Source organism: Phyllobates terribilis, unplaced genomic scaffold, assembly GCF_046119375.1.
Source record: "Phyllobates terribilis strain yellow unplaced genomic scaffold, ASM4611937v1 Scaffold_2__4_contigs__length_985480577, whole genome shotgun sequence".
Lineage (NCBI taxonomy): Eukaryota > Metazoa > Chordata > Amphibia > Anura > Dendrobatidae > Phyllobates > Phyllobates terribilis.
Window position 1 is genome coordinate 981,025,341 of NW_027362762.1, and position 12,976 is coordinate 981,038,316.

A 12,976-nucleotide genomic window follows, 5' to 3' on the forward strand; every position below is an offset into this window, starting at 1 on the left:
CTCTCCTGTGTTTCCCCTTGTGGTTCTCTCCTGTGTTTCTCCCTGTGGTTTTCTCCTGTGTTTCCTCCTGTGGTTCTCTCCTGTGTTTCCCCCTGTGGTTCTCTCCTGTGTTTCTCCCTGTGGTTCTCTCCTGTGTTTCTCCCTGTGGTTCTCTCCTGTGTTTGTCCCTGTGGTTCTCTCCTGTGTTTGTCCCTGTGATTCTCTCCTGTGTTTCCCCCTGTGGTTCTCTCCTGTGTTTCCCCCTGTGGTTCTCTCCTGTGTTTCCCCCTGTGGTTCTCTCCTGTGTTTCTCCCTGTGGTTCTCTCCTGTGTTTCTCTCCGGTGTTTTTCTCCTGTGTTTCCCCTTGTGGCTTTCTCCTGTATTTTCCCCTGTGGTTCTCTCCTGTGTTTCTCCCTGTGGTTCTCTACTGTAGTTTCCTCTTGTGTTTCTCCCTTGTGGTTCTCTCCTGTGTTTCTCCTGTGTTTCCACCTATGGTTCTCTCCTATGTTTCTCCCTGTGGTTCTCTCCTGTGTTTCTCCCTTTGGTTCTCTCCTGTGTTTCTCTCCTGTGTTCTCTCCTGTGGTTCTCTCCTGTGTTTCTCTCCTGTGTTCTCCCCTGTGGTTCTCTCCTGTGTTTCTCCCTGTGGTTCTCTACTGTGTTTCCCCCTGTGGTTCTCTCCTGTGTTTCTCTCCTGTGTTCTCCCCTGTGGTTCTCTCCTGTGTTTCTCCCTGTGGTTCTCTCCTGTGTTTCTCCCTGTGGTTCTCTCCTGTGTTTCTCCCTGTGGTTCTCTCCTGTGTTTCTCCCTGTGGTTCTCTCCTGTGTTTGTCCCTGTGATTCTCTCCTGTGTTTCCCCCTGTGGTTCTCTCCTGTGTTTCTCTCCTGTGTTTCTCCCCTGTGTTTCTCCTCTGTGTTTCCACCTGTGTTTCTCACCTGTGGTTCTCTCCTGTGTTTCTCCACTGTGTTTCCCCCCTGTGTTTCTCCCCTGTGATTCTCTCCTGTGTTTCTCTCCTGTGTTTCTCTCCTGTGTTTCTCTCCTGTGTTTCTCTCCTGTGTTTCGCCCCTGTGTCCCCCCCCCTGTGTTTCTCTCTTGTGCTTCTCCCCTGTGTTTCTCTCCTGTGGTTCTCTCCTGTTTTTCTCCCCTGTGGTTCTCCCCTGTGTTTCTCCCCTGTGGTTCTCCCCTCTGTTTCTCCCCTGTGTTTCTTCCCTGTGTTTCTCCTCTGTGTTTCCACCTGTGTTTCTCCCCTGTGGTTCTCTCCTGTGTTTCTCCCCTGTGTTTCCCCCCTGTGTTTCCCCCCTGTGTTTCTCCCCTGTGATTCTCCACTGTGTTTCTCTCCTGTGTTTCTCTCCTGTGTTTCTCCCCTGTGTTTCCCCCCCTGTGTTTCTCTCCTGTGCTTCTCCCCTGTGTTTCTCTCCTGTGGTTCTCTCCTGTTTTTCTCTCCTGTGCTTCTCCCCTGTGTTTCTCCCCTGTACTTCTCCCCTGTGTTTCTCCCCTGTGGTTCTCCCCTCTGTTTCTCCCCTGTGTTTCTCCCCTGTGTTTCTCCCCTGTGTTTCTCCCCTGTGTTTCTCCCTGTGGTTCTCTCCTGTGTTTCTCCCCTGTGTTTCTCCCCTGTGTTTCTCCCCTGTGGTTCTCCCCTGTGTTTCTCCCTGTGGTTCTCTCCTGTGTTTCTCCCTGTGGTTCTCTCCTGTGTTTCTCCCTTTGTTTCTTTCCTGTGTTTCTCACCTGTGTTTCTCACCTGTGTTTCTCCCCTGTGTTTCTCCCCTGTGTTTCTCTCCTGTATTTCTCCCCTGTGGTTCTCTCCTGTGTTTCCCCCTGTGGTTCTCTCCTGTGTTTCTCTCCTGTGTTTCTCCCTGTGGTTCTCTCCTGTGTTTCTCCCTGTAGTTCTCTCCTGTGGTTCTCCCCTCTGTTTCTCCCCTGTGTTTCTCCCCTGTGTTTCTCCCCTGTGTTTCTCCCCTGTGTTTCCCCCCTGTGTTTCCTCCTGTGTTTCTCCCCTGTGTTTCTCCTCTGTGTTTCCACCTGTGTTTCTCACCTGTGGTTCTCTCCTGTGTTTCTCCACTGTGTTTCCCCCCTGTGTTTCTCCCCTGTGATTCTCTCCTGTGTTTCTCTCCTGTGTCTCTCTCCTGTGTTTCTCTCCTGTGTTTCGCCCCTGTGTCGTCCCCCCCCCGTGTTTCTCTCTTGTGCTTCTCCCCTGTGTTTCTCTCCTGTGGTTCTCTCCTGTTTTTCTCCCCTGTGGTTCTCTCCTGTGTTTCTCACCTGTGGTTCTCCCCTCTGTTTCTCCCCTGTGTTTCTTCCCTGTGTTTCTCCTCTGTGTTTCCACCTGTGTTTCTCCCCTGTGGTTCTCTGCTGTGTTTCTCCCCTGTGTTTCCCCCCTGTGTTTCTCCCCTGTGTTTCTCCCCTGTGATTCTCCACTGTGTTTCTCTCCTGTGTTTCTCTCCTGTGTTTCTCCCCTGTGTTTCCCCCCCTGTGTTTCTCTCCTGTGCTTCTCCCCTGTGTTTCTCTCCTGTGGTTCTCTCCTGTTTTTCTCTCCTGTGCTTCTCCCCTGTGTTTCTCCCCTGTACTTCTCCCCTGTGTTTCTCCCATGTGGTTCTCCCCTGTGTTTCTCCCCTGTGTTTCTCCCCTGTGTTTCTCCCCTGTGTTTCTCCCCTGTGTTTCTCCCCTGTGTTTCTCCCTGTGGTTCTCTCCTGTGTTTCTCTCCTGTGTTTCTCCCCTGTGTTTCTCCCCTGTGTTTCTCCCCTGTGTTTCTCCCTGTGTTTCTCCCTGTTTTCCTCCCTTGTGGTTCTCTCCTGTGTTTGACCTCTGTGATTCTCTCTTGTGGTTCTCTCCTGTGTTTCTCCCTGTGGTTCTCTCCTGTGTTTCTCCCCTCTGATTCTCTCCTGTGATTCCCCCCTGTGTTTCTTCCCTGTTTTTCCCTGTGATTCTCTCCTGTGATTCTCTCCTGTGATTCCCCCCTGTTTCTCTCCTGTGTTTCTCCCCTGTCGTTCTCTCCTGTGTTTCTCCCCTGTGTTTCCCCCCCTGTGTTTCTCTCCTGTGCTTCTCCCCTGTGTTTCTCTCCTGTGGTTCTCTCCTGTTTTTCTCTCCTGTGCTTCTCCCCTGTGTTTCTCCCCTGTACTTCTCCCCTGTGTTTCTCCCATGTGGTTCTCCCCTGTGTTTCTCCCCTGTGTTTCTCCCCTGTGTTTCTCCCCTGTGTTTCTCCCCTGTGTTTCTCCCCTGTGTTTCTCCCTGTGGTTCTCTCCTGTGTTTCTCTCCTGTGTTTCTCCCCTGTGTTTCTCCCCTGTGTTTCTCCCCTGTGTTTCTCCCTGTGTTTCTCCCTGTTTTCCTCCCTTGTGGTTCTCTCCTGTGTTTGACCTCTGTGATTCTCTCTTGTGGTTCTCTCCTGTGTTTCTCCCTGTGGTTCTCTCCTGTGTTTCTCCCCTCTGATTCTCTCCTGTGATTCCCCCCTGTGTTTCTTCCCTGTTTTTCCCTGTGATTCTCTCCTGTGATTCTCTCCTGTGATTCCCCCCTGTTTCTCTCCTGTGTTTCTCCCCTGTCGTTCTCTCCTGTGTTTCTCCCCTATGATTCTCTCCTGTGATTCCCCCCTGTGTTTCTCCCCTGTGTTTCTCTCCTGTGATTCTCTCCTGTGATTCCCCCCTGTGTTTCTCCCCTGTGATTCTCTCCTGTGATTCCCCCCTGTTGTTCTCTCTTGTGGTTTTCTCCTGTGTTTCCTCCTGTGGTTCTCTCCTGTGTTTCTCTCCTGTGTTTCTCCCCTATGTTTATCCCCTATGTTTCTCCTCTGTGATTCTCTCCTGTGATTCTCCCCTGTGTTTCTCTCCTGTGTTTCTCTCCTGTGTTTCTCCCCTGTGTTTCCCCCCTGTGTTTCTCTCCTGTGCTTCTCCCCTGTGTTTCTCTCCTGTGGTTCTCTCCTGTTTTTCTCTCCTGTGCTTCTCCCCTATGATTCTCTCCTGTGATTCCCCCCTGTGTTTCTTCCCTGTGGTTCTCCCCTGTGATTCTCTCCTGTGTTTCCCCCCTGTGTTTCTCCCCTGTGATTCTCTCCTGTGATTCCCCCCTGTGTTTCTCTCCTGTGTTTCTCTCCTGTGTTTCTCCCCTGTGGTTCTCTCCTGTGATTCCACCCTGTGTTTCTCCCCTGTGGTTCTCCCCTGTGATTCTCTCCTGTGTTTCCCCCCTGTGTTTCTCCCCTGTGATTCTCTCCTGTGATTCCCCCCTGTGTTTCTCTCCTGTGTTTCTCTCCTGTGTTTCTCCCCTGTGGTTCTCTCCTGTGTTTCTCTCCTGTGTTTCTCTCCTGTGTTTCCCCCCTGTGGGTCTCCCCTGTGTTTCTCCCCTGTGTTTCTCTCCTGTATTTCTCCCCTGTGGTTCTCTCCTGTGTTTCTCCCTGTGGTTCTCTCCTGTGTTTCTCCCTGTGGTTCTCTCCTGTGGTTCTCCCCTCTGTTTCTACCCTGTGTTTCCCCCCTGTGTTTCCCCCTGTGTTTCTCCCCTGTGTTTCTCCTCTGTGTTTCCACCTGTGTTTCTCCCCTGTGGTTCTCTCCTGTGTTTCTCCCCTGTGTTTCCCCCCTGTGTTTCTCCCCTGTGATTCTCTCCTGTGATTCTCCCCTGTGTTTCTCTCCTGTGTTTCTCCCCTGTGTTTCCCCCCTGTGTTTCTCTCCTGTGCTTCTCCCCTGTGTTTCTCTCCTGTGGTTCTCTCCTGTGTTTCTCCCCTGTGTTTCTCCCCTGTGTTTCTCCCCTGTGTTTCTCCCTGTGTTTCTCCCTGTGTTTCTCCCTGTTTTCCTCCCCTGTGGTTCTCTCCTGTGTTTCTCCCTGTGGTTCTCTCCTGTGTTTCTCCCCTATGATTCTCTCCTGTGAATCCCCCCTGTGTTTCTCTCCTGTGTTTCTCCCCTGTGATTCTCTCCTGTGATTCTCTCCTGTGATTCTCTCCTGTGATTCCCCCCTGTTTCTCTCCTGTGTTTCTCCCCTGTGGTTCTCTCCTGTGTTTCTCCCCTATGATTCTCTCCTGTGATTCCCCCCTGTGATTCCCCCCTGTGTTTCTCCCCTGTATTCCCCCCTGTGGTTCTCTCCTGTGTTTCTCCCCTATGATTCTCTCCTGTGATTCCCCCCTGTGTTTCTCCCCTGTGTTTCTCCCCTGTATTGCCCCCTGTGTTTCTCCCCTGTGTTTCTCTCCTGTGATTCTCTCCTATGATTCCCCCCTGTGTTTCTCCCCTGTGATTCTCTCCTGTGATTACCCCCTGTGTTTCTCTCCTGTGTTTCTCCCCTGTGGTTCTCTCCTGTGTTTCTCCCCTATGATTCTCTCCTGTGATTCCCCCCTGTGTTTCTCCCCTGTGTTTCTCCCCTGTGGTTCTCCCCTGTGATTCTCTCCTGTGTTTCCCCCCTGTGTTTCTCCCCTGTGATTCTCTCCTGTGATTCCCCCGTGTGTTTCTCTCCTGTGTTTCTCCCCTATGATTCTCTCCTGTGATTACACCCTGTGTTTCTCCCCTGTGTTTCTCCCCTGTGTTTCTCCCCTATGTTTCTCTCCTGTGTTTTCCCCCTGTGTTTCTCCCCTGTGATTCTCTCCTGTGATTCTCCCCTGTGTTTCTCTCCTGTGTTTCTCTCCTGTGTTTCTCCCGTGTGTCCCCCCTGTGTTTCTCCCCTGTGATTCTCTCCTGTGATTCCCCCCTGTGTTTCTCTCCTGTGTTTCTCCCCTGTGTTTCTCTCCTGTGTTTCTCCCCTGTGGTTCTCCCCTATGTTTCTCTCCTGTGTTCCCCCCCTGTGTTCCCCCCCTGTGTTTCTCTCCTGTGTTTCTCTCCTGTGTTTCTCCCCTGTGGTTCTCCCCTGTGTTTCTCCCCTGTGTTTCTCCCCTGTGTTTCTCCCCTGTGTTTCTCCCCTGTGATTCTCTCCTGTGTTTCTCTCCTGTGTTTCTCTCCTGTGTTTCTCCCCTGTGTTTCTCCTCTGTGTTTCTCCCCTGTGTTTCTCCCCTGTGATTCTCTCCTGTGTTTCTCTCCTGTGGTTCTTCCCTGTGTTTCTCCCCTGTGTTTCTCCCCTGTGTTTCTCCCCTGTGATTCTCTCCTGTGTTTCTCTCCTGTGGTTCTCCCCTGTGTTTCTCCCCTGTGTTTCTCCCCTGTGTTTCTCTCCTGTGTTTCCCCCTGTGGTTCTCTCCTGTGATTCTCTCCTGTGATTCTCTCCTGTGTTTCTCTCTGTGTTTCTCTTCTGTGGTTCTCCCCTATGTTTGTCCCCTGTGTTTCTCCCCTTTGTTTCTCCTCTGTGTTTCTCTCCTGTGATTCTCTCCTGTGATTCTCTCCTGTGTTTCTCTCTGTGTTTCTCTTCTGTGGTTCTCCCCTGTGGTTCTCCCCTGTGTTTCTCCCCTTTGTTTCTCCCATGTGTTTCTCCCCTGTGTTTCTCCCTGTGATTCTCCCCTGTGATTCTCCCCTGTGGTTCTCTCCTGTGTTTCTCCCCTGTGGTTCTCTCCTGTGTTTCTCCCCTGTGTTTCTCCCCTGTGATTCTCCCCTGTGTTTCTCCCTGTGATTCTCCCCTGTGATTCCCCCCTGTGTTTCTTTCCTGTGTTTCTCCCCTGTGTTTCTCTCCTGTGTTTCTCTCCTGTGTTTCCCCTGTGTTTCTCCCTGTGTTTCTCCCCTGTGTTTCTCCCCTGTGTTTCTCCCCTGTGTTTCTCCCCTGTGTTTCTCTCCTGTGGTTCTCCCCTGTGGTTCTCCCCTGTGTTTCTCCCCTGTGTTTCTCCCCTGTGTTTCTCCCCTGTGTTTCTTCCTGTGGTTCTCTCCTGTGGTTCTCCCCTGTGGTTCTCTCCTGTGTTTCTCTCCTGTGTTTCTCTCCTGTGTTTCTCCCCTGTGTTTCTCCCTGTGATTCTCCCTTGTGATTCTCCCCTGTGATTCTCCCCTGTGATTCTCCCCTGTGATTCTCCCCTGTGTTTCTCTCCTGTGTTTCTCTCCTGTGTTTCTCTCCTGTGTTTCTCCCCTGTGATTCTCCCCTGTGTTTCTCTCCTGTGTTTCCCCTGTGTTTCTCCCTGTGTTTCTCCCCTGTGTTTCTCCCCTGTGTTTCTCCCCTGTGTTTCTCCCCTGTGTTTCTCTCCTGTGTTTCTCTCCTGTGTTTCTCTCCTGTGTTTCTCTCCTGTGTTTCCCCCTGTGGTTCTCTCCTGTGTTTCCCCCTGTGTTTCTCTCCTGGGTTTCTCTCCTGTGTTTCTCCCCTGTGGTTCTCTCCTGTGTTTCTCTCCTGTGTTTCCCCTTGCGGTTCTCTCCTGTGTTTCCCCCCTGTGGTTCTCTCCTGTGTTTCTCCCCTGTGTTTCTCCCTGTGGTTCTCTCCTGTGTTTCCCCCTGTGTTTCTCTCCTGTGTTTCTCTCCTGTGTTTCTCTCCTGTGTTTCTCCCCTGTGATTCTCTCCTGTGATTCTCCCCTGTGTTTCTCCCCTTTGTTTCTCTCCTGTGTTTCTCCCCTGTGATTCTCTCCTGTGATTCTCCCCTGTGTTTCCCCCTGTGTTTCCCCCTGTGGTTCTCTCCTGTGTTTCTCTCCTGTGTTTCTCCCCTGTGGTTCTCTCCTGTGATTCCCCCCTGTGTTTCTCCCCTGTGGTTCTCCCCTGTGATTCTCTCCTGTGTTTCCCCCCTGTGTTTCTCCCCTGTGATTCTCTCCTGTGATTCCCCCCTGTGTTTCTCTCCTGTGTTTCTCTCCTGTGTTTCTCCCCTGTGGTTCTCTCCTGTGTTTCTCTCCTGTGTTTCTCTCCTGTGTTTCCCCCCTGTGGGTCTCCCCTGTGTTTCTCCCCTGTGTTTCTCTCCTGTATTTCTCCCCTGTGGTTCTCTCCTGTGTTTCTCCCTGTGGTTCTCTCCTGTGTTTCTCCCTGTGGTTCTCTCCTGTGGTTCTCCCCTCTGTTTCTACCCTGTGTTTCCCCCCTGTGTTTCCCCCTGTGTTTCTCCCCTGTGTTTCTCCTCTGTGTTTCCACCTGTGTTTCTCCCCTGTGGTTCTCTCCTGTGTTTCTCCCCTGTGTTTCCCCCCTGTGTTTCTCCCCTGTGATTCTCTCCTGTGATTCTCCCCTGTGTTTCTCTCCTGTGTTTCTCCCCTGTGTTTCCCCCCTGTGTTTCTCTCCTGTGCTTCTCCCCTGTGTTTCTCTCCTGTGGTTCTCTCCTGTTTTTCTCCCCTGTGTTTCTCCCCTGTGTTTCTCCCTGTGTTTCTCCCTGTTTTCCTCCCCTGTGGTTCTCTCCTGTGTTTCTCCCTGTGGTTCTCTCCTGTGTTTCTCCCCTATGATTCTCTCCTGTGAATCCCCCCTGTGTTTCTCTCCTGTGTTTCTCCCCTGTGATTCTCTCCTGTGATTCTCTCCTGTGATTCTCTCCTGTGATTCCCCCCTGTTTCTCTCCTGTGTTTCTCCCCTGTGGTTCTCTCCTGTGTTTCTCCCCTATGATTCTCTCCTGTGATTCCCCCCTGTGATTCCCCCTGTGTTTCTCCCCTGTATTCCCCCCTGTGGTTCTCTCCTGTGTTTCTCCCCTATGATTCTCTCCTGTGATTCCCCCCTGTGTTTCTCCCCTGTGTTTCTCCCCTGTATTGCCCCCTGTGTTTCTCCCCTGTGTTTCTCTCCTGTGATTCTCTCCTATGATTCCCCCCTGTGTTTCTCCCCTGTGATTCTCTCCTGTGATTACCCCCTGTGTTTCTCCCCTGTGGTTCTCTCCTGTGTTTCTCCCCTGTGGTTCTCTCCTGTGTTTCTCCCCTATGATTCTCTCCTGTGATTCCCCCCTGTGTTTCTCCCCTGTGTTTCTCCCCTGTGGTTCTCCCCTGTGATTCTCTCCTGTGTTTCCCCCCTGTGTTTCTCCCCTGTGATTCTCTCCTGTGATTCCCCCGTGTGTTTCTCTCCTGTGTTTCTCCCCTATGATTCTCTCCTGTGATTCCCCCCTGTGTTTCTCCCCTGTGTTTCTCCCCTGTGTTTCTCCCCTATGTTTCTCTCCTGTGTTTTCCCCCTGTGTTTCTCCCCTGTGATTCTCTCCTGTGATTCTCCCCTGTGTTTCTCTCCTGTGTTTCTCTCCTGTGTTTCTCCCGTGTGTCCCCCCTGTGTTTCTCCCCTGTGATTCTCTCCTGTGATTCCCCCCTGTGTTTCTCTCCTGTGTTTCTCCCCTGTGTTTCTCTCCTGTGTTTCTCCCCTATGGTTCTCCCCTATGTTTCTCTCCTGTGTTCCCCCCCTGTGTTCCCCCCCTGTGTTTCTCTCCTGTGTTTCTCTCCTGTGTTTCTCCCCTGTGGTTCTCCCCTGTGTTTCTCCCCTGTGTTTCTCCCCTGTGTTTCTCCCCTGTGATTCTCTCCTGTGTTTCTCTCCTGTGATTCTCTCCTGTGTTTCTCTCCTGTGTTTCTCTCCTGTGTTTCTCCCCTGTGTTTCTCCTCTGTGTTTCTCCCCTGTGTTTCTCCCCTGTGATTCTCTCCTGTGTTTCTCTCCTGTGTTTCCCCCTGTGGTTCTCTCCTGTGATTCTCTCCTGTGATTCTCTCCTGTGTTTCTCTCTGTGTTTCTCTTCTGTGGTTCTCCCCTATGTTTGTCCCCTGTGTTTCTCCCCTTTGTTTCTCCTCTGTGTTTCTCTCCTGTGGTTCTCCCCTGTGGTTCTCCCCTGTGTTTCTCCCCTTTGTTTCTCCCCTGTGTTTCTCCCCTGTGTTTCTCCCTGTGATTCTCCCCTGTGATTCTCCCCTGTGGTTCTCTCCTGTGTTTCTCCCCTGTGGTTCTCTCCTGTGTTTCTCTCCTGTGTTTCTCCCCTGTGGTTCTCTCCTGTGTTTCTCTCCTGTGTTTCCCCTTGCGGTTCTCTCCTGTGTTTCCCCCCTGTGGTTCTCTCCTGTGTTTCTCCCCTGTGTTTCTCCCTGTGGTTCTCTCCTGTGTTTCTCCCCTGTGTTTCTCCCTGTGTTTCTCTCCTGTGTTTCTCTCCTGTGTTTCTCTCCTGTGTTTCTCCCCTGTGATTCTCTCCTGTGATTCTCCCCTGTGTTTCCCCCTGTGTTTCCCCCTGTGGTTCTCTCCTGTGTTTCTCCCCTGTGTTTCTCTCCTCTGTTTCTCCCCTGTGTTTCTCTCCTGTGTTTCTCCCTGTGGTTCTCTCCTGTGTTTCCCCCTGTGTTTCTCTCCTGTGTTTCTCCCCTGTGTTTCTCTCCTGTGGTTCTCTCCTGTGGTTCTCCCCTGTGTTTCTCCCCTGTGTTTCTCCCCTGTGATTCTCTCCTGTGTTTCTCTCCTGTGGTTCTCCCCTGTGTTTCTCCCCTGTGTTTCTCCCCTGTGTTTCTCTCCTGTGTTTCCCCCTGTGGTTCTCTCCTGTGATTCTCTCCTGTGATTCTCTCCTGTGTTTCTCTCTGTGTTTCTCTTCTGTGGTTCTCCCCTATGTTTGTCCCCTGTGTTTCTCCCCTTTGTTTCTCCTCTGTGTTTCTCTCCTGTGGTTCTCCCCTGTGGTTCTCCCCTGTGTTTCTCCCCTTTGTTTCTCCCCTGTGTTTCTCCCCTGTGTTTCTCCCTGTGATTCTCCCCTGTGATTCTCCCCTGTGGTTCTCTCCTGTGTTTCTCCCCTGTGGTTCTCTCCTGTGTTTCTCCCCTGTGTTTCTCCCCTGTGATTCTCCCGTGTTTCTCCCTGTGATTCTCCCCTGTGATTCCCCCCTGTGTTTCTTTCCTGTGTTTCTCCCCTGTGTTTCTCTCCTGTGTTTCTCTCCTGTGTTTCCCCTGTGTTTCTCCCTGTGTTTCTCCCCTGTGTTTCTCCCCTGTGTTTCTCCCCTGTGGTTCTCCCCTGTGGTTCTCTCCTGTGTTTCTCCCCTGTGTTTCTCCCCTGTGTTTCTCCCCTGTGTTTCTCCCCTGTGTTTCTCCCCTGTGTTTCTTCCTGTGGTTCTCTCCTGTGGTTCTCCCCTGTGGTTCTCTCCTGTGTTTCTCTCCTGTGTTTCTCTCCTGTGTTTCTCCCCTGTGTTTCTCCCTGTGATTCTCCCTTTTGATTCTCCCCTGTGATTCTCCCCTGTGATTCTCCCCTGTGTTTCTCTCCTGTGTTTCTCTCCTGTGTTTCTCTCCTGTGTTTCTCCCCTGTGATTCTCCCCTGTGTTTCTCTCCTGTGTTTCCCCTGTGTTTCTCCCTGTGTTTCTCCCCTGTGTTTCTCCCCTGTGTTTCTCCCCTGTGTTTCTCCCCTGTGTTTCTCTCCTGTGTTTCTCTCCTGTGTTTCTCTCCTGTGTTTCTCTCCTGTGTTTCTCTCCTGTGTTTCCCCCTGTGGTTCTCTCCTGTGTTTCCCCATGTGTTTCTCTCCTGTGTTTCTCTCCTGTGTTTCTCTCCTGTGTTTCTCCCCTGTGGTTCTCTCCTGTGTTTCTCTCCTGTGTTTCCCCTTGCGGTTCTCTCCTGTGTTTCCCCCCTGTGGTTCTCTCCTGTGTTTCTCCCCTGTGTTTCTCCCTGTGGTTCTCTCCTGTGTTTCCCCCTGTGTTTCTCTCCTGTGTTTCTCTCCTGTGTTTCTCTCCTGTGTTTCTCCCCTGTGATTCTCTCCTGTGATTCTCCCCTGTGTTTCTCCCCTTTGTTTCTCTCCTGTGTTTCTCCCCTGTGATTCTCCCCTGTGTTTCTCTCCTGTGTTTCTCCCCTGTGTTTCTCTCCTCTGTTTCTCCCCTGTGTTTCTCTCCTGTGTTTCTCCCTGTGGTTCTCTCCTGTGTTTCCCCCTGTGTTTCTCTCCTGTGTTTCTCCCCTGTGTTTCTCTCCTGTGGTTCTCTCCTGTGGTTCTCTCCTGTGTTTCTCCCCTTGTGTTTCTCCCCTGTGTTTCTCTCCTGTGTTTCTCTCCTGTGTTTCTCTCCTTTGGTTCTCCCCTGTGTTTCCCCCCTGTGTTTCTCCCCTGTGATTCTCTCCTGTGATTCTCCCCTGTGTTTCTCCCCTGTGTTTCTCTCCTGTGTTTCTCTCCTGTGTTTCTCTCCTTTGGTTCTCCCCTGTGTTTCCCCCTGTGGTTCTCTCCTGTGATTTTCACCTCCAGTTTTGGGTTAATTCTCAGGATTTACTAAAGATTCTCTTTTCTATGTTCACAGGCGGACAGTGTCTGGATGGATATAGAAGATGCTGAGGATTTGCCATCACCATCTGAACTAGAACGGTGGATAGAAGATGTATTATCAGGGAAGGTCAACACTGAAGATGATGATGATGATGATGACGACGATGATGATGACGACGACGATGATGATGATGATGACGACGATGATGACGGCGATGATGACGACGATAATGATGACAATGACGACGATGATGATGACGACGATTAAAACTGAATGCTTTTTTGGGAGCGAACCTGTCCTTGTAGCCCAATGATGTGATGTGGGAGCTCGTGTGTCACAGACCTTATATCTAGGTGGTGTGACACGCACACAGGACTATCACTTTTAATATTGGTAAAACTTGGATGGCTACAAAATAGTTAAATGATCAGAAGTGGCTACAGTCTGGTACGAGGACCCACATTTCATCGGTTCAGCCCCTGCTATAAAGGAGGCATTATAATGCTTATAAATGAAATAGTTAAAATACTCAATAAAGAGGGAAGACATCACCATGGACCTATGTGCCTCCATCTTTAGTGAGTGTGAAGGAAAGACCCCACACATTCATAGCTGTGATTTAGCGAGTGCCTGAGATTTGGTATCCATCATGTCTGAAGGTCTAGTGGTCTAGAAGCTTCATTATGGGCCTTTTTTTCAAGACACGATTCAGCGGGAGGAAGTTTTTAAGATGTTCTGTGGTAGGGAATAAGGATGAGATGGATGAGTGGGCTGTGTACTCCTAAGTCTGACTCCACATGGTGATGTCCTTTCCCACCTGTGCAATGCCCATAAAGGGCCAAAAAGAGTGCTGGTTTCACTAATTTCCATCCGATTTGTTCTTATTCCAGGTAACAGAATGCCAGGCTTTTCCAATGGTAAACTCTGGAGGGATTATCAACCTCTGACCCCATTATGCTTCTGCTGGAGCAGACTATACGGTTATGGCGCGTTCATGGTCTCCACTGCTCTACTTTGCTGATGTCCTGCTATGACATAAACTCTTTGCTTCTGGACACTTTGTTGTCCCAGATTCTATCCAAGATTTATAGAGA

The 12,976-nt window shown here is 51.1% G+C and overlaps 1 protein-coding gene across 3 annotated transcripts in view; it reads left to right on the top strand.

Moving 5' to 3' along the window:
- Positions 1 to 12,440, top strand: part of CASQ2 (calsequestrin 2) — a 189,594-nt gene extending 177,154 nt beyond the window's left edge. For all 3 annotated transcript variants that reach the window (XM_073670897.1, XM_073670898.1, XM_073670900.1), the window contains one exon: positions 11,916 to 12,440. In XM_073670897.1, coding sequence (XP_073526998.1) covers positions 11,916 to 12,149 — 234 coding nt within the window. In that variant the 3' untranslated portion in view covers positions 12,150 to 12,440. The remainder of the gene's footprint in view (positions 1 to 11,915) is intronic.
- The last annotated feature ends 536 nt before the right edge of the window (positions 12,441 to 12,976 follow it).